Source organism: Miscanthus floridulus, chromosome 4 (genome assembly GCF_019320115.1).
Source record: "Miscanthus floridulus cultivar M001 chromosome 4, ASM1932011v1, whole genome shotgun sequence".
NCBI classification, from domain to species: Eukaryota; Viridiplantae; Streptophyta; class Magnoliopsida; order Poales; family Poaceae; genus Miscanthus; species Miscanthus floridulus.
In genome coordinates, this window is record NC_089583.1 from 110,838,414 (window position 1) to 110,857,457 (window position 19,044).

The following is a 19,044-nucleotide window of genomic DNA, read 5'->3' on the forward strand; positions in this document are numbered from 1 at the left end:
GGCCTAAGGGAGGATTCCATCGAATCTTGGGATAATCTCAAGAAAGTCTTCGTCGAAAATTACATGGCAACGTGCCAGCAGCCTGGCACGAAATATGATCTAGAGAAACTCCATCAGACTTCTGGGGAACCTCTATGAAGCTACATTAGGCGCTTCTCTAAAACAAGGAACACCATCCCCAATATCGGGGACAACGAGGCCATCTCTGCTTTCACCAGAGGACTCCATCACCATCAGGAGCTGCGCTCCAAACTTTACCGTAAGAGGCCCTAGACCATCGGCAAACTCCTCAAGGTTGCAAACTCATACGCAGATTTCGAAGAAGCTGATCGGCAGTTCAAGGACGACGTTGCTCGTGCTTCCCGCTCGCATCACCACCCACGTCGTGATGATGATCGCCGCGAAGAACGGTGTTATGAAGATCACGATAGGAGTTACGATGATCGCAAATGCCAGTATAATGATAGGCCAGAGGGATCGAGGACTGCACAACCACGTCGCCGTCGACCGGAAAACTTCATCAACAACATAGATCAGCCACGCGCTAAGCGCAATTTTAATGCTGCCTACGAAAAGCTCCTTGACGGTTCATGCCCAATTCACAAGAACAGCAAGCACACCATGCGGCAATGCTATGGCATGGCCAAAGCTTTCCGCGATGAACAGCAGAAACGTCAGACGCGCAAGGACGATGAGTCCGATGATGGCAAGGAGGAGGAGCGTTCTAAGGATGCAAGACTTGCTTTTCAAGATGCCAACAAGACGGCCGCCACAATCTTCAGAGGATGCGCCGCCTCCGAGAGCAAACGCCAACAGAAGCTCACCGCTCGGCAGGTCATGTCGATCACCAAGTACGACACGGTCGTCGATCCCAAATATCTGGACTGGTCGAAGCATCCTATCACATTCAGTAGAGCTAACCAGTGGGCAGATATCCCATACCCTGGGCGTTTCCCACTCGTGCTGGATCCAACCATCCGCAACGTGCGGTTCAAGAAGGTCCTCATCGACGGTGGAAGTGCCCTCAATATCCTCTTCGTCGGAGTCCTAACTGAGTTAGGCCTCACAAAGGATGATCTCATCCATGTTGATTCTCCAATTTGGGGTACTGTACCTGGCAGAGCCTCTCAACCTTTGGGGCAGATCACCTTGCCAGTCTAGTTTGACAACGCTGACCACTTCCGTACTGAGTATGCGAATTTCTTTGTGGCAGACTTCGACACCGCCTACCACGCCATCCTTGGCCGACCAGCTCTCGCCAAGTTCATGGCCGTGCCCCATTATGTCTATCTGGTGTTGAAGATTCCAATGGAGCAGGGCGTCCTCACCCTGCGCGCCAACGTCTCCACCGCCTACGAATGCGAAAGAGAAGGACTCGCCATCGCCGAAGCGATGGACCTCTCGGCCAGAATGGAGGCTTGCATCGCCGATTCTAAGAAGGTCCATACATATAAAAGCTGTGACCCGACCAGTGTCATATAGGCTCCGCGATAAGACGGCGATTTTAGAGGCCCTATGCTAAATTTATTAAAAAGCCCTAAACTTATCTACAAGATATAATGTTTTTTTAGATTATACAATACAACGCAGACGTTCACAACGCACTCACACTTAACTCTATGAACGCACGCACGCATACCTTATCCCTAAGAGCACCTTCGCAGACTGGGTTGGATACACATATATTGCTTGAAAACGTATCATTCTTTTTTTTTTCTTTACCAAACATGTCTTCAAAATAGCATCTAACATTTATTTCAAAAGAATTATTCATTAATTAATTGTTAAATCTTTTTAAGACCATTCTTTAATAAATTAAATTATTGACATTTTAGAAATCCATTGCATCCTAATAAGTTAGACCAAGTGTATTAAATTGAGAAAAATGTAGACATCTACTTTATTATTATTTCGTTAGGTGATTAAAGTCGATTTTAATGTGGAGTATTTTTTTTCTTGAAGGCACCTATGGAATATAAAATAGCTGAAAACAAACTCAAATCACAAACTTGAGTGCACAATTGCATTGAAATGAAAAAAAAAAACCTATGTGCTCAAATACAAAGAAATAAATTGAGGGTCGTTTTTTGGAGAGCTCTGTCCTAGTATAGCAAAAATATTCATAGGAGTTAGTACTTGTTGAATATTGCATGGCCTAACCGTATATATAAAAAAACGTCTAAGCTCTCAGGCACGCTGCACGCATGGGCGTAGGAAATAATGTAAAGAAAACGTTGCACTTTGAAAGCCAAAAGATCGTAAAGCTCCGGAAGTACGCCTTCGGTACACGTATTGATCTCATCCGCCCTTCTGCACCGGTGGCTCAAGACATTGGTGGACAGAAGCACTTCGTTCGCTGTCGGTAGAGAGAGATATTTGATGTATACTTATATATGTATTTGTATTTATTACATGATTGCAAGGATAACCTCCAGAGATGAGAGTTTCTGCAACTTCTCAGCCTAACAAAACTCCTGATGAATCCTAAAATTATCCTATCTCCTATATGCTAACAGAAACTGCTCCATCCATCAATCGGGCAGAGGTACAAAACTGACGGACTTTTGCCAGATTCTTACCTAGCCGAGCAGCTGAAGTGAGCAATCTCCGGGGTCTTCACCCGATGACCATGCACAACCTACCTAATATGCCTAGCCCCTGTCCCTTGCTAGCTGGCCTGGAAAATTGCTCGGGAACCATGGGCGGCGGTGGCGGCGACGACATCATCAGAACCCGGCGGCCAGACTTCTGTCGCCCAAAATTGCCGGACTCGTGATGTCGCACGCACATCTGACCCTACGACGCTGTACACTACTACTACTGCTTGCTAGATTAGTTTCCCCATAGATGCAGCTGCGTGTCCTCCTCCAGCTTACTAAGGTAATGCAGCAGCTCGATGCCGGACTGCGGTTCGTTGCCGGCGTGTTGGTGCTTCTGGGCTGCCTGCGACTGCGCGTCCTCGAGGCCACTGATGTAATGCAGCTGCTCGACGCCGGACTGCTGGCCACTGCCGGCGCGCTGGGCTGTCTGCCACTGCGTCGCGTACCCGCCGGGAACTGTCAGGTCGGCGCCGTAGCTCATGGCGAGCGACTGGGCTGGCGTTGTGTTGGTGAAGTTGTCGCTGGTGCCACCGATGGCGTGGGAGAAGGCTACTGGTGGCGCGTTGATTAAGTCGTCGCCGCCGCCGCAGCCGGTGGTGACCATGGCGAGGGAGAGTTCTGGTGGCGCGTTGACGAAGTTGCAGCTGCCGCCTATGGCACAGGACAAGCCGCCGCTGCCCTGGCCACCGAGCGCCGCCGTCATGTCCATGTAGCTGAGGCCGGTTTCGGCGGAGGGGTAGTGGACAGGCACCATGGCATGGTGCGGCTCCTCGGTGCACCACATGGCCAGATTGGTCTGGGCAGCGCCCCAGCCCAGCAACTCCTGCATCTGGTGGCCAGCGGGTATGCCAAAGTAGTCGGTGCCTGCGCATTGGTGGAAGCCGTAGCCGTGCTGCAGCGTGCCGGCATCGCGCGGCGGGTACAGGTGGTCGTCCGTCGCGAGGCGGCCGCTGTTGTTGTTGCTGCCGCCGGCAGCGTACATGTCCGGCGTTATCTGCAGGTGGTAACCATCCATGCCCGCGCCGCCGCTGCCGGTGGTGCACTGCTGGAAGCCGTACGTCTGAACGCCATCATTGGCCCATATGGCCTGGTTGTCGTAGTCGCCGCCGCCGCCGGGGGCGTGCAGCGGATAACCGTCCGCGCCAGCAAAGGCGAGCGGCGCGACCCCCTCGAGCACGACGCCAGCGCCGACGCCGTCGACCGGCAGACCCAGCGCCCTCATCCTGTCCTCCGTAGCCCGTATCGCGGCATCGATGGCCTCGAGCAGCCCCTGCGCCTCCTCCTCCGTGGCGATGCCGTCCAGCGCCTTGTCCCAGGGGTCGAGGCCGGTGGGCCCGGCCTGGCGCACGCGGGCGAGCTTGGCCTCCTCCTTGCCCAGCCCGCCCTCGAGGTACGCCCGGTGCGTGTGCCGCGCGCGCACCTCCGGGTCCAGCGCGCGGTACCGGGCCAGCACGGCGCCCTCGGTGGACTCCCACACGTCCGCCGCCGCGCCACCGCCGTCGCCTTCGCCGTCCGCTGCGGCGACGACGAGCGCGACGTCGACGCCGCAGAGCACGGAGAGCTCGTACGCCTTGACCTTGAGCGTCTCCTTCCGCTTGCCGAACGTGTCGACCCGCGCACGGCGGTCGCGGATGAGGTCCAACGCGCGGCGCCCGCGCCCGCGGCCTCGCCCCGCCGCGCCTTGCTGCGCGCGCTCGGCGGCCCTCCGCTTTCCCGTCATCCCCTGCACACACTCGGCGGTCCTCCGCTTTCCCGTCATCCCCTGCGTCGTACTAGTAGTCGAAAGAAATCGGTTACTGTTCCGGCGGGGCAGGCAGGCCGCGAGGGGGCGGTATATATGGGAGGCGGCGCGTGCCACGGATCGAACGCTGCACGACGGCGGCGGGGCCGAACACGCGCGGCTAAGGCTAGGGCCTATGCCTCGTAGGCTTCCATATTTCGGCGAGTCTGAGTAGCCGATGGAGATCCGGCAGGATACGGGATTACGGATACCTTCCAAATGTGGGGTGTGAGGAAGCTTCCTAGTCAATGCAAATTTGCAACTTCGGAGCTCGGCGTCGAATCTGACACGAGACCTTGCTTGAATCACGGCGTGTCTGGGCCTCGGCGCAGGAACCACGAGCAGCCGTAGAACGGGAGGCCCATGAGGTATGAGGCCATGTAAAACCAGCTCACGGCCATGCCCGCGTTGATGACAGATTGACAGTACACCGTTGCTGCTGACCGAGAAGTGGGACGCCCCGTCGTAGAGCGTCTGCATGCAAGCGGCGCGGCGGCGGGCAGCCCATCCCGTGTCCGCGTATGCCGCGAGCTAGCTAACTAATAATGGAGAGTGCGGAGTAGATGCACAGCGGCGACAAGACGAGGTTGCTGGTGCATCCCTCGCTATTATTTGCGGCGGAGAACTGTTTCGCCAGGCGGTGAGAAAGAGCCGTCGTCAGGCCGTGGCTTGCGTGCTGTCTCCAACGTCCTCACTTGCGCCGCCTGGTTGACCGAATGGCCACCTGCTCGCCTTCCTCCTTCTCCGGCAGCGCGGGGAACCGGTACGGGCGCCGGCGTCGCCATTGCGCACCGCCCGTCCGCCCTCCCCCAAATGCACTAGCGCGATTCCTTGCGTACGCCGCTGCCGCCAAATCTCTGCTGTATGTTCGTACAGAGTTTCTTCTATCGATACAGAGTTCTCTGTTCTAGTAGCAGGTAGGAATATTTCGTTGGTTCATATAAATATTGACTCTGTTTTATCAAGTGGAGTTCTTCAATATATCTTTTGCAGTAGTATAAAGTTTGATAGGGCAAGCCTTTGCAGTGGTGAGAGCTGTCTCACTGAGTCACCAGGTCACGGGTTCGAAGTAGCCTCTTCATAGATTTTGCGGAGGAAAGCTTGCCTCGGTTTTTCTCTTTCCCAGATCAGATCATGGATTCCAAGCAGCCTCTCCGTAGATTTTGCGGGAGACAGACTTGTCTTGGTTTTTTCCTTTCCCAGAGTCCACTCATGTGGGAGGCAGAGTGGGAGCCTCCGGGGTCTGTTTTTTTTATAAAGTTTGATGGTTTTCAGCGATGTAGCACCTGATGGGAAGCATGCTGACGACCTGAAAGACAGAGATGCTAGCTTGTGTAGTCTTGTGCGTAAACTAACGAAGGATGCTAGCTTGTGCAGTATTGTATCTGCTTCTTCTTGTGCGTACGCTACTGAAGGATGCTAGCTTGTGCAGTCTCGTGTTAGTTTGATCAAATATGGCCACATAATCACATGGAACATTTGATCAGAGCACTGTGCAATAATTTAAATATGTTCGTAGTCTATGAAACTGTGAGAAGAAACTATCCACTGAGAAAGGTTGTTTCATTCATCCACCCAAACATTGGTATCCGTGATATGAAACTTGCCATTGAGACTGGCCTTAGTATGTGTTTAACTGTTTTGAACTGTCACAAAGCCCACAACTTGGATCAAGTAGTTGAAGATTCTGAACTATACGTAGTTGGAAAGAGTTGCGTCAAGTAGCTCGTTCACTCATGTCAACTTGCATCTCTAAAATTGCACAAATTTACAATCCATTCACATACTTGAACAAAATACAAAAAAATCAGAAAAAAAAATCTGGAAATATAAAAACATGACAAGGACATTTCTACTGATAGACATATACTTATTTATTAGTACAAAACTTGGCACAAGCAAACTAAGATTCCATTTTCTTCAGTTTAGATGACAAACCATGAGTAATGTCATCAATGGTAGTATCTACAGCCATTTGTCATTCAACTTAAAAGGAGAAGAATGAGTAATCTTAAACAATAAATAATAATTATCAGAAACCTTTAGTCCTTTAAAGACTACAACTAGTGACAAGAAGTCATCAGAAACCTTCAGTCCTTGAACTCCAAAGGCAAAGCTGAGATGAGATGACATGAATTGAGAACTCTGCAGTTCAGAAACCTTCAGCCCTTCAATCCTGTATGGAATGGTCATTTTACTACAAATTAACATCAAAACAGCAGTTTGTGCTCATGTGTAATCCAGCAAAGGTCTTTGGCTGTGAAGATAATTGTTGATGCATAACAGTCTCTCTACCAGGATTTTGCAAATACAGACATGCCTAGCTAGTGCTCTAAACAGAAACAGACTTGCTTGATAACCTGATGCACAATTTGTTAGAAAGAAGAACATTAATCTACACTACAGTTATACTACTTTTTTTTTTTGCCCACTTTACTGGTTTACTCCTATAACACGTCTAGAATCTGGAGAGAATCGCAAAAGAGCATAGCATTTAAAATAGCTTGCATACTGTTTCTAGTTGTTGTCATGTTACAACCAGTACAACTTACAGCACCCTAATGGCTCTATTGGTTAGGACCATGTAAGTGTGGATACGGAGAATGTCATATAGATATACAACTAATAAGAAAGGGCAGAGTTATATTACACTAATATACACCCTGAATTCCTGAAACAAAAAAAGTGGAAAGAGCTGGGCAGATCAGTGTGGCCAATAATTTGCTGGGATGATCACTCAACTGGAAGTACGTATGAAATAAGACTCTACCGCTTGTACCAGGCCCGTCCTTCTAGTCATTACTGGAAGGACCTAGACAACTAAACCTGGGACAGTAGCAATAGCTGAATTCCAAAAAAAAAAACCTAGGAAAATCTGTACCTAAGACACCACAAATGTTCAGTTGAGCTAGCTGCACTGACAAATAAGTGTCATATAATTAAGACTGCTCTGCACTTTTGTTTCTCAAAAAACTGCTCCAAATTGTTTAAGCTATGGTTGTGCTCATATAGTCATATATGGTTGAGCCATCAGCAACCACTCTATGAGAGTGACAAGAGCAGCAAGCGCAAAGGATCCTCCATAAGGGTGAGATTTATATTACTACGTAGCACAACCTGTGGAGGAATTACCGAATTAGACACTCTACTGAAACAACATGGACGACTCTACTGAAACAACTCGCAGATGTTCCTCCTCGACGCAAATAACTACCATGACAACAACGAAAATAGTGTGATGAACAACAGCCACATCAGCTTGCCGACTGCGGTAGATGCAGTAATAAGAAAAAGATCGACAAAATCAGAAGATCTTTCTTGTGGAAGGGGGAGGAGAATGCCAATGGAGGACACTGCCTAGTTAACTGGCAAACAGTTTCCAGACCAAAATACCTCGGTGGTTTAGGCATTCCTGACCTCGATAGATTTGGGAGAGCCCTCCGGTTGCGATGGCTTTGGCAAGAATGGGTGGATGACTCCAAGTCTTGGAGCGGCTCAGAGCTTCCATGTTCTGATGATGATCGTCTCCTCTTCAACTCCTCAATCATTATAACTTTGGGGGATGGTGCAAAGACTAAGTTTTGGCATCATAATTGGCTTGATGGACAAGCTCCTAGGTACCTAGCCCCGAACTTGTTTCGCCTAGTTTCAAGGACAAACCAAACGGTGCAGCAAGAGCTCCGGAACAATAGTTGGATGCACAAGCTAGAAAGGAAAATCACCTCGGTTGTCCACATAGAGGAGTTTGTGTCCCTTTGGATACGAATACAGGATGTGCACCTACAACAGGGCGTCCAGGACACCATCATCTGGCGATGGACCAAGGATGGAAATTACTCCACCCGCTCGGCCTATAGAATTCAATTCAAAGGCTCGCTCGTCCCCTTCCGTACGAAATTGATTTGGAAAGCGCATGTAGAGAACAGATGCAAGATCTTCGCTTGGATCTTAGTGCAAGATAAAATTCTAACGGCGCAAAACCTATAAAAGAGAGGGTGGCCACACCAACAACAATGCGTGCTGTGCAACGGTCCCTTAGAGACCGGCCTCCACCTATGCCTATGTTGCCCTTTTGCTAAGGCGGTTTGGGATCAGATCCTCTCGTGGGAAAACTTCACTCAACTTCAACAACAACCCCAGGTAGACCCCACCCATATCAGGTCGTGGTGGGAAGAGGCGGCAAGAAAAGTGCCAAGATCTGAGCGTAGACGGTTTAACGGGGTAGTAATCTACACATTTTTGAATATTTGGAAAAAGAGAAATATGAGAATTTTCAACAACAAGATAGAAACGGTGCCGCAGGTAGCCGCAAGGATAAAGGAAGACATAGATCAGAGGAAGAGAGCACTCGCTTATGTTTAGCTGTTGTCCCCCCCTTTAGGCCGTGCGGCTCCCTCCTTTACATGCTTGTGGGGGTTTGAAACCCTAATCTCGAGTGTCCTTGCTTGTACATAAACTTTCTTTCCCTATCTTAATTGAAAGGCAGAGCTCCTGCCATTGTGTTAAAAAAAAAATCCATCCTAAATTTCGAGCTGGGCCTCTTGTCTCTTGCTTGGATTCTACAAAATCCAGCTGCCTGCGGGTGAAGTCACGACCTATCAATATAGTCTTAGTACTAATGCTGAATGAATGTTGCAGCAACAGTTTAAACTACACCACTCTACACGGTTCACGCCATCTAATTCAGTTAAGTAGTCATTGTTCAGTAATCAGTGTTGTGAAAAGCAATGATTCAGGGCAAGCAAGGAACCCAGGCAAAAGGAAGATGCAGCACTAGCAATATGGTCTATTGTGTAAACAGTGGACTCAGTGTTGTGAAAAATGGTTCAGCTTGAGGAGAAAAATGGAGTGGAATACCAAAATACTAATTTATACCAAAATAAAATGGGAGATTTGGAAATATTTTTAAAAAATAACAGCTATTTTTTTAACACCATCCAGTTTTTAACATCCATAGGTCTCACAGCTCACGACTCAGAATGCGGAATTACTGATTCCCCCCTAACCAACGAACTCATCACCATGACGATATATGGCAGTTTAAGCATCCATAGCTTATTATTGTGCAGAAGAAGTCATCAGTTGTTCCACTGGAACGCCACCGGGCTCCGGACTTTATGCTTCCCGTTCACCCAGCTGATCTGCCCGAAGTCCCACCCGCCTGCCTCCCGGTTCCCTCCGGCTTCATTTCTGAACTCCACCTAGTAGCTCCTCGTCTCCATGTGCTCCTTGAACTCCAAGGTCGTCGGCGTGACGGTCACCTTCACGTGCTCTGGCGCCACGACAGTGACATTGTACGTCTCCGCCTCCTCGGACACTTTGGTCAGCGTCCGCGTCAGTGTGCGGACGTTGGTGCGGTTGTCGAAGGCCACGACGAACGACGGATAGTTGAGGCCGGCGGGGCCGCCGGCGAGCGTTCCCGTGCAATTGACGAAGTCCGGAACGAACCGCCGCATCTGTTCCGCGGTGTAGTTCAGGGCACAGAGGAAGTCGACGTAGTCGCGCTCGCCGGCGTTGTAGACGAGCCCCGGGTCCAGCGCGAGGTCCGGCTGGAGTGCCCGGCCCCGGCCACCAGCGGCGTCGCGATCCTGACGTTGTCGGCGCGGCCCACGATGGCCCCGTTACCGTTGTCGAGGATGTCTCCGCCTCTGTTGTCGACCGTCCCGGCGGTCGTCATCAGCGCCGAACGTACCATGGCAGGCGTCCAGCTTGGGTGCTTCTTCTTGATCATTGCTGCGATGCCAGCGACGTGCGGGCACGCCATGGACGTCCCGGAGATGATGTTGTAGTCGGCTCTCCTCCCATCGTCGGAAGCTCCCGACACAGATACGTCGCCCGACCAGGCCGCAAGAATGTTCACCCCCGGCGCGACGACATCGGGCTTGAGGAGCTCGGGGACGACAGGGTTGGGGCCCCGCGATGAGAACCCCGCCACCATCGGCGCCCGGTTCTTGCGGACGATCGTCTCACAGCCGAAGCTGAAGGACGCCACCGGATAGGGCACCAAGGCCATGTACGCCCTGAGCTTCTCGCCAGCGGTGTAGCTGAGCGTGAGACCCGGAAGAGTGAAGGAATAGGTTGCGGAACCATCTCGAGACAATTCAAGAGCATCCACACCAACTATCCCTGCCCCATCAGCATTCTGCAAGAGGATGCCGTGCCCGTCGCTTGCTCCTTTCGTGCACACCATGATTTTTCCCATGACCTTGTCGGGCGTCCAGCTCTTCCTCTCATCGCGGCGGCGGCAGTCGGCGGACAGTAACTGGATCATGGGCGTGCCCTTGGCATGCATGGTACAAAGGGACTGCCCGGCGAGCACGACCCCGTTCCCGAGGGTGAGGCTCGCCGGGAACAGCCGGTCCACGGTGGAGGCGCCTACGGTGGTCATCCACGGCGCCGAGTTGATCACCGTAGATGCCTGCGGGCCTTCATTGCCGCCAGCGAGGACGACGAAGACGCCTTAATTTGCGCTCCGCACCAAACAAGGCGATTGCGACAACGTCATCGTGGAAAGGAGGGTCTGGTGGGTTGCCTCCGACTCTCCGAGGGACATGGAAATGATGTCCACGCCATCCTTCACCGCAGCGTCCACCGCCGCTACGATGTCCGCATACAGGCAGCCTACCTCGCTGCATGCCTTGTACATGGCGATCCTCGCCTTGGGCGCCATTCCCCACGCGGTTCCCCGGGAGAACGTGTATAGGCTGGCGTTGCGGACCTCAGCGCCGGCGGCCGTCGAGGCCACGTGCGTGCCGTGTCCCTCCTCGTCCCTCGGGGAGGGGATGCCACGGCTCTTCCTCCCCGCCACGGCGTCCGCAGCAGTGATGAAGGCCTTGGCTCCAACCAGCTTGTTGTTGCACAAGTTGGCGTTGAAGTCGTGGGCGTCGACGCACTTGCCCTTCCAGCTCGACCGGACGGGGCCGAGCCCGCTGTCGTGGAAGCTCGAGCTCTCGGGCCATATGCCGCCGTCGATGATGCCAATGATGACGCCGTCGCCGAAGTCGGTCTGCTTCCAGGCGCCGTTGCCGGGTTCGAGGCCCATGAACCCCGGCGACCTCGTGGTCTGAGGGTAGAGCACCCTGTCCTCGTACACGCCGATGACGCCGGGCGCGCTGGACATGAGCCGGGCCTCGTCGCCAGTGAGCTGGACAGCGAAGCCTTGCATGACGGTGTCGTAAGTGTACAGGATGCCGCTGGAGCTCGCCGCCCGAGTGGAAGAGGCGTGGGTGATCACCATGGAACGGTACCACTCCTCCAGGGAGCCGAAGTGGGGCGGCTTGGCGAGGTCGTTGGCATGGACGATGTAGGTGGTGCGCGATGACTGAGGCTTCAGCGCAGCGTTGTACTTGGTCTTTGGGATGAGAACTGCGTCGGCGAACTGGACAAGGAGGAGGAAGAGTGCTAGGTGGTGCAAGAGCCTGGTGATGGTGGTCGCCATTGCTGATGGATGTGGGTGCGTTAGCTCGTGGTGAAGGAATGCGTGCCCGGTGTGAGCCTTTTATAGAGGCCGAGCCCTGGACATTGCTACACTACACAGCACAAACAGTGGTAAGCTGGTGTGGTGGTAGGCCATGTGGTCGGTGGATTGCACTAGAAGATTTTGCTCATTAACAGATTGTTGATGTAATACTCCTGATGATGACATGTGGGGCTTAGGACCCTTTTTCAGTGTCAACAATGTCATTCTATATTGTACAATATATGTAGTCCTATCGAGCAAAACTTGCTTGGTATTTGATCAAGGAAAACACAGTAAACTCCAGGACTAAGAAATATGTGCCTAGCCAAGTGCCTCTAGTGTACAATTAAGCAAGGATTACATGAATTTATTTGTGGTGTGAGCTTATGCTATATTAGTTAGTATTTAATGTGAGAACTTTGGTTATGCTTGTTCAATCCGCAAGGAAGTTGTGTCTCATGGTTAATGGGCATTACCCCAACGTCAGGTGAGTAGTGAGTTCACCTGAGAATTGCATGCCCTAGATTTAATTCAATCAACATGAACCCCTTGGAAAAATAAAAGGGAGAGAAATTTTTGCGTGATTACTGAGTTTAAAGATCTAGTATAAAGATATTCATCCCAATAAATAAAAGAAAAGAAAGATGTCAAGTTTTGGGAACCAAGGTGAGGAGCTTTTGCCAGAATTTGTGCCCTTCTTTAAAAAATTATTAAGATAAGTTTGTCATATTTAAATAAATTTGCAGAAGAGTACTTCACGAGACTTTCCATTTGGACATGCTCCTTTCTTAAAATCCAATACAACTAGTCATCTTGCACCAGACAATAGCAAATTCCTGGCCACAAATATGTATCTGAGGCGTGCAAGTTGAAACCAGTGCTACGCTGCCCGCACTGAAGAAAGCCCAGTGAGCATTCTGGGCTACAAAAGAAATAAAAATTTGGAGCTATCTCGATTTGTGACAGAAGTTTCAATTTCTTCAAGCGACCAAAGTTAATATATACAGAAAGTGTGAACTCCGAAGCAATGACCATTAAGAAAAGATGAACCCTGAAGCAATAAGGTGCTCCTAAAAGATTAGACAGTTTCTCATGTAGTCTCTTTCAACTATTCCATCATATTCTGCCCACTTGAACTCAAGGTGTCAATGATAAGCCCATATATATGGATACTCCTTACTTTGAGTAGTGGGCCGCCTTGCAAATTAATGCACAGCCATTTATTCAAAATGAGACGGCGTGTTCAGCTATCCTGCCTGGCCTTAAATATCCTCTCTGTTCAACCAAATCAAGTTCCACCAGGCAAAGTCACATCATAAATTGTAAGAAAGGGTGGCCAGTTAGATTTCTTCCCTTGTACTCCATTGTAGTGAACAACAGACCATTTCATGATGTCAATTGTAATGCTGGGCAGAGAAGCCTGTCACAACTGTACTAGTAGAGCCATTCTTTTTTGACTTATGAGTAGCTTTTTTTTTTCTGGCAATCTCCTTGTGCGACACTTAACTCTAAAGTGGATTGTACCCTGCCGTGTTTCCTTATTAACTGTTTGGTATGGATTATGGTCCAGTTTTACAAAGCTATTTTTCAGTTTCTTGGAAAAGCTTCTCCCTAGAAGTCCCTCAAAATGTGCTCTTAAATGTCCAGGAAATACTGGTAAGTGGTAAAGCTAAAAAAATACTTCTCCCAGCTCCCTCTCTGCTACCAGGAACATTGATAAAGCTAAAAATTAGTCTCATAGCTCCCTCTCTACCATCCTCCCGAGAAGCTATTTTATCAAACATTTTTCGAAAACAGCTTCAGCTCCATTGGTGAAGCTTCTCATGGAACCAGAAAAGAAAAAGAAAAAAAAAACCCGCTAGCGAAACCAAAATAGTTGCATCAGTGCATTTATGCCATTGTTTGGGCATCAAAAGGAAACTAGCACACAACAATGGCTCCGTTCGCTTCACTGAAAAACAAGTCGAAACACTATTCCGGCTGATTTGTTGTGAGAGAAAAACATTGTTCCGGCTGAAAAAATAAGCTGAAAAAGATGGATTATAAGAGAAGCGAACAGGGCCAATATGATAAGGTTTATCGAATTTGCTGGTAAGGTTTTATGCTTTTGGTTACCAAGGACACTGGGGATTATTTTTGCAAAAGGAGGGACGTTTTAGTGGGGACAAAACTCTCTGGTTGCTATTGGTGTTTTTGTTTGAAGTCATCATAGATTAGATGAACCATGTAAGGTCTTTCTTTCATGTTTACAGTAAACAAGTGCTTTTGATGTTGTGATGGATCCCCATTCCATCCCTCAAAAGTCAAAACTAACAACAACAACAACAACAAAGCCTTTAAGTCACAAATAAGTTGGGGTACGCTAGAGTTAAAAACCAACAGAAGCAATCAAGGTTTAGGCACGTGAATAACTGTTTTACAAGCACTCCTATCTAAGGTTAAGTCTTTGGGTATATTCCATCCTTTTAAGTCTCCTTTTATTGCCTCTACCCAAGTCAATTTCGGTCTTCATCTGCCTCTCTTCACATTACTATCCTGGCTTAGGATTCCACTACGCATCGGTGCCTCTGGAGGTCTTCGTTGGACATGTCCAAACAATCTCAACCGGTGTTGGATAAGCTTTTCTTCAATTGGTGCTACCCCTAATCTATCACGTATATCATCGTTCCGAACTCGATCCCTTCTTGTATGACCGCAAATCCAACGCAACATATGCATTTCCGCGACACTTATCTGTTGAACATGTCGTCTTTTCGTAGGCCAACATTATGCACCATATAACACAGCAGGTCTAATCGCCGTCCTATAAAACTTGCCTTTTAGCTTCTGTGGTACCCTTTTATCACATAGGACATCAGATGTTTGGCGCCACTTCATCCACCCTGCTTTGATTCTATGGCTAACATCTTCATCAATATCACCGTATCTCTATAGCATTAATTCTAAATATCAAAAGGTATTCTTTCTAGACACTACTTTACCTTCCAAACTAATATCTTCCTCCTCCCGGGTAGTAATGCCGAAGTCATATCTCATATACTCAGTTTTAGTTCTACTGAGTCTAAAATCTTTGGACTCCAAAGTCTCCCGCCATAACTTTAGTTTCTGATTCACTCCTGTCCGGCTTTTATCAACTAGCACTACATCGTCCGCGAAAAGCATACACCAAGGGATGTCCCCTTGTATGTCCCTTATGAACAGATAAGGACTCAAAGCCGACTCTTGATATAGTCCTATCCTAATTGGGAAGTCATCCGTGTCTCCATCACTTGTTCGAACACTAGTCATAATATTGTTGTACATGTTCTTAATGAGCCTGACGTACTTCGTTGGGACTTTATGTTTATCCAAAGCCCACCACATAACATTCCTTGATATTTTATCATAAACCTTCTTCAAGTCAATAAAAACTATGTGTAGGTCCTTCTTCTTCTCCGTATACCGGTCCATAACTTGTCTTATTAAGAAAATGACTTCCATGGTTGACCTTCCGGGCATGAAACCAAATTGGTCCATAGAGACCTACGTTATTGCTTTCAAGCAATGCTCTATAACTCTCTCACATAGCTTCATAGTATGGCTCATCAACTTAATTTCCCGGTAATTAGTACAACTTTGAATGTCCCTTTTATTCTTGTAGATCGGTACCAATATACTTCTCCTCTACTCGTTAGATATCTTGTTCGATCGAAAAATATAGTTGAACAGTTTGGTTAGCTATACTATAGCTATGTCCCCGAGGCATCTCCACACCTCGATTGGGATACCATCCGGTCCCATCGTCTTACCTCCTTTCATCCTTTTCAACGCCTCGCTGACCTCAGATTCTTGGATTCTCCGCACAAAGCGTCTATTGGTGTCATCAAAAGAGTCATCCAACTGAAAGGTTGTATCCGTATTCTCATCATTGAACAATTTGTCAGAATACTCTTGCCATCGATGTCGGATCTTATCCTCCTTCACCAAGAGATGCTCCCTTTCATCCTTAATGCACTTAACTTGGTTGAAGTCTCTTGTCTTTCTCTCACGAACCCTAGTCATCCTATAAATGTCCTTCTCTTCTTCCTTCGTACTCAAAAGTTGGTAAAGATCATCGTATACTCTACCCTTTGCCACATTTACAGCTCGTTTTGCAGTCTTCTTTGCCACCTTGTACTTCTCTATGTTGTCCACACTCCTATCATAGTACTCAAAAGTCAAAACTAAACAAGAAAAAAATAAAAGATTACCATCCAACTCAGGCCAAGGTACCATTGGCAAAATTGTTAGTGAAATCCCTCTCAAGAAAATGAATAAATATTTTTTTTGATGGAACTGGAGGGTTTGCACCCCTACAAAGATTTATTAAAAAGAGGAAACAAAGTACAGACTACAAAGTACAGAGTACAGAGAACAGGGAGTAAAATCAAGAAACAAAGAAAGAAAGGAAGAAAATAAGGCCAATCAGAAAGATTACAACAGATTTTGTATCCATAGATCAAAGGTGACTGAAACTTTAGTCTTTGCCCTCAAAGATAACAGAGTTAATTCCTTTCTGAAGAATTCCTTAGCTGTTTGAAGGTTCGGCTGAACATTCCTGAATATGTAGTCGTTTCTTACTGTCCAGATCGTCCAGATCATCAGGATAGCAACCATCATGAAGAAGACTGGGTGAGACTGATTCTTAATTTGCAAAATGCAGTCCTTGCAAAATGAAGAAGCATCTAACATAACTCTTGAATGATTATAACTTAAACATACCACAAAACTGTCAAGAGGAATTAGTCAACCAATTTATCCTATATTCAGAAGAAACTCAACAGCAGCTGCTTTCTTGAAAACTGAAATATCCTATAGCAGTTGCAGAGTTGCTCACAGAACTTGTATGAACAAGAAGTATAACTTGCCAATGAACAAGAAGTATAACTTGCCAATATACCATACAGCCGACTTGCTATCATTCAAGCACCAAAGCTACTTCAGCCTGAACTAAAAATTACAGCACAGAGCAGCATCATATCTTCTGGTCACTATCCTCGGACTCATCATGCTGGTCTGTAGCACTGCCATTTGGTAAAGCACCTGCTCCTTTTCGGTTGACGTCGCTGAAGGGTCTCTTCCTTGATGAGGATGGTTCAAAAGCATCCACCTCCTTGCTCTTCACAACTTCATCAACAGCCATGTCATCTTTCTCTTGATGAGCACCAGCGGCTGAAAGCGGAGGTGGCATCATGTCAATTCCACTGAGCCGGCAGAAGACTTTCTCAACTGTTTCAGTTATCTCTTTCCCTAATCCACCATTGTCTAGAATCAGCTCCCAAACTGCCTTGGAGGCTTTCTCAAGGACAGGAGTCCTGCATTGCATAAAACAGTTAGCATTGCGAAGCTGGGAATGGAGTCAAAAACTGCAGAATGCAGGAGATGTAAATTTGGATTTTCCACAATATAAACAATACACCAGAACAATGGAAGAACAAATAAAATCATGGGAACTATATCACTTCACTACTTTTTGAACAACCAGCAAAGGGCAACAATACGTAGGAAGATGACTTATCCTAGACCTGGAGATTTGTGTATGAGGTCAAGGCTACACATGTTTTTACTTGTTAGTAAAAACTGCTATAAGCATTTTATAACATCCAGATAAGCAATTTGTTGTTAAGGCCAAATAGAAACCAGGCAATGTACTGTTTCTGAGCATAGATTCAAACAGAAAGACAGGAGCTTACTCCAGTTCCTGTCGAAGTGCATCAAATAACTCCCTCTTGGTCTTTTTCTCAGCTCCAGGAGTATTCAGTACCTTGCTTTGCTCCACCATCATCATAGTGTTTTTCTTCATATCTTCCTGAAATCAAAGTAAGAAAGTTCATCGACATGTCTCCACTTCTCACTACTCTATTGGTCAGGTGAGTCTGACAGAGAGTGATGCCAAGAGCATGATGAAGGGTACATGTAGCATAAGACAATGCAGAAATGATTTTATTCTACATCAACAAGAATATCCTGCCATATGCACATTCCTGATACATCACGTTGATATGGGGAAAAGTAGAACAGAACCAATGAGGAAACGGCATGTGACACCAAAGGACAACTAAATACCCAAATTCTCGTGCATGTTGATATAAGAGAAGTACAGATTGAAACAGACGACAAAACGCGTGCCAAGTGACAGCAAAGAACAACTAAATACCCTAACTCTCATGCAAACCAATTCCCTGTTTAACGGTCCCTTGGGACATGCACGATCGCCTCTGAACTGCAACAGCATTTAAATAATCTACTGAACTCTAACTTAATTTTAACGATTTAGTCACACACTTCCTGATTCCATCAATTACAGAAAGCCCACAACCTGGATAGCAAGTTCATTAATTCAGACCGTCCCAGGGTCGCATACTATGAGCATATCTCCTAAGCAGGTCTACCAACTTAAGCTGGAAGTGATTTCTTAATTGAATAATGTTTTTTAGAGAAACTGTATAATGTTTTTCTTTATCATACAACAAAAAACTAACATAATAGTAAGGAGGAGCCAAAATAAAGGTCTCAAAGGAATAAGAGGGGAATCGGGAGAGGAAGGGAAGCCTGCACGTACGTTGGCCTTGAGCTGGGCGATGATCTTCATGCGGAGCGCATCGATGCTGCCGTCGTTCTTCAGCGACTCCAGCACCTCCTCCGGCCGCACCACCTTCGAGGACGACCCCATAGCCTTCCACCTCCTTCACCCCCAAATCACCAACCGCAAAGCACCCACCTTGAAATTCCCAGACCGAGGGGCTTCAATCTCGCGGGGTGGAATCACTCTATACGCGGTGGCGTTCGCCGGAGATCCGAAGGGGCATCGACGGGGGCTAGGGTTTGATTTCTCTCCGCTGGTGATAATTGAGAAGAGAGAGAAGAGGAGAGAAGAGCACGAGATAGTCACGTGCCCCCGTGTTCTAGTTGTAGAGGCACGAGATTTATTCTAACCTCATCCACTGATCCGTATGATTGGAACTGTTGGAATTGCACTCTGTACTTCATACACGCTCTACCTTGGGTGTTTCGTTGAGTGTATGCAACGGGTTGAGCGTGGATGAAAAGTTGCATATAGTAGGATAAAAAAGACTAATGTTAGTCAAACCATTCAGAACAATGCATAGCTTGTAATGTGAATCCATTCCAGATTTTTATAGGATTATATTCCATTGTAACTAGCTGGGGTGGTTTCGTGTACCATC

The 19,044-nt window shown here is 47.9% G+C and overlaps 2 protein-coding genes and 1 pseudogene across 2 annotated transcripts; all 3 read right to left on the bottom strand.

Annotated features, from left to right (window-relative positions):
* Window positions 1-2,592: 2,592 nt before the first annotated feature.
* Window positions 2,593-4,320, bottom strand: LOC136552598 (uncharacterized). Its single transcript, XM_066544161.1, has 2 exons — window positions 2,992-4,320; window positions 2,593-2,904 (listed from the first exon to the last, which is right to left on the bottom strand). Exons 1-2 carry the CDS (start codon window positions 4,318-4,320, stop codon window positions 2,833-2,835), a joined length of 1,401 nt encoding a protein of 466 aa, XP_066400258.1. The 3' UTR covers window positions 2,593-2,832.
* A 5,138-nt stretch (window positions 4,321-9,458) lies between these two features.
* On the bottom strand, window positions 9,459-11,818 carry LOC136552599 (subtilisin-like protease SBT1.8; annotated as a pseudogene).
* A 4,315-nt stretch (window positions 11,819-16,133) lies between these two features.
* LOC136550328 (uncharacterized) lies at window positions 16,134-18,948 on the bottom strand. Its single transcript, XM_066541869.1, has 3 exons — window positions 18,420-18,948; window positions 17,551-17,666; window positions 16,134-17,172 (listed from the first exon to the last, which is right to left on the bottom strand). The coding sequence occupies exons 1-3, from the start codon at window positions 18,528-18,530 to the stop codon at window positions 16,833-16,835; spliced, it is 567 nt and encodes a 188-aa protein (XP_066397966.1). The 5' UTR covers window positions 18,531-18,948; the 3' UTR covers window positions 16,134-16,832.
* Between the last annotated feature and the right edge of the window lie 96 nt (window positions 18,949-19,044).

Excerpts from the sequence above, each read along its gene's own strand:
- LOC136552598 (XM_066544161.1), bottom strand. The coding sequence starts at position 4,320 with ATGACGGGAAAGCGGAGGGCCGCCGAGCGCGCGCAGCAAGGCGCGGCG. Across the intron at positions 2,905-2,991 it reads GCAGTGGCCAGCAGTCCGGC|TCCGGCATCGAGCTGCTGCA; the intron begins GTCGAGCAGCTG and ends AACGAACCGCAG.
- LOC136550328 (XM_066541869.1), bottom strand. The coding sequence starts at position 18,530 with ATGGGGTCGTCCTCGAAGGTGGTGCGGCCGGAGGAGGTGCTGGAGTCG. Across the intron at positions 17,667-18,419 it reads TCGCCCAGCTCAAGGCCAAC|GAAGATATGAAGAAAAACAC; the intron begins GTACGTGCAGGC and ends CTTTGATTTCAG. Across the intron at positions 17,173-17,550 it reads GCACTTCGACAGGAACTGGA|GACTCCTGTCCTTGAGAAAG; the intron begins GTAAGCTCCTGT and ends TATGCAATGCAG.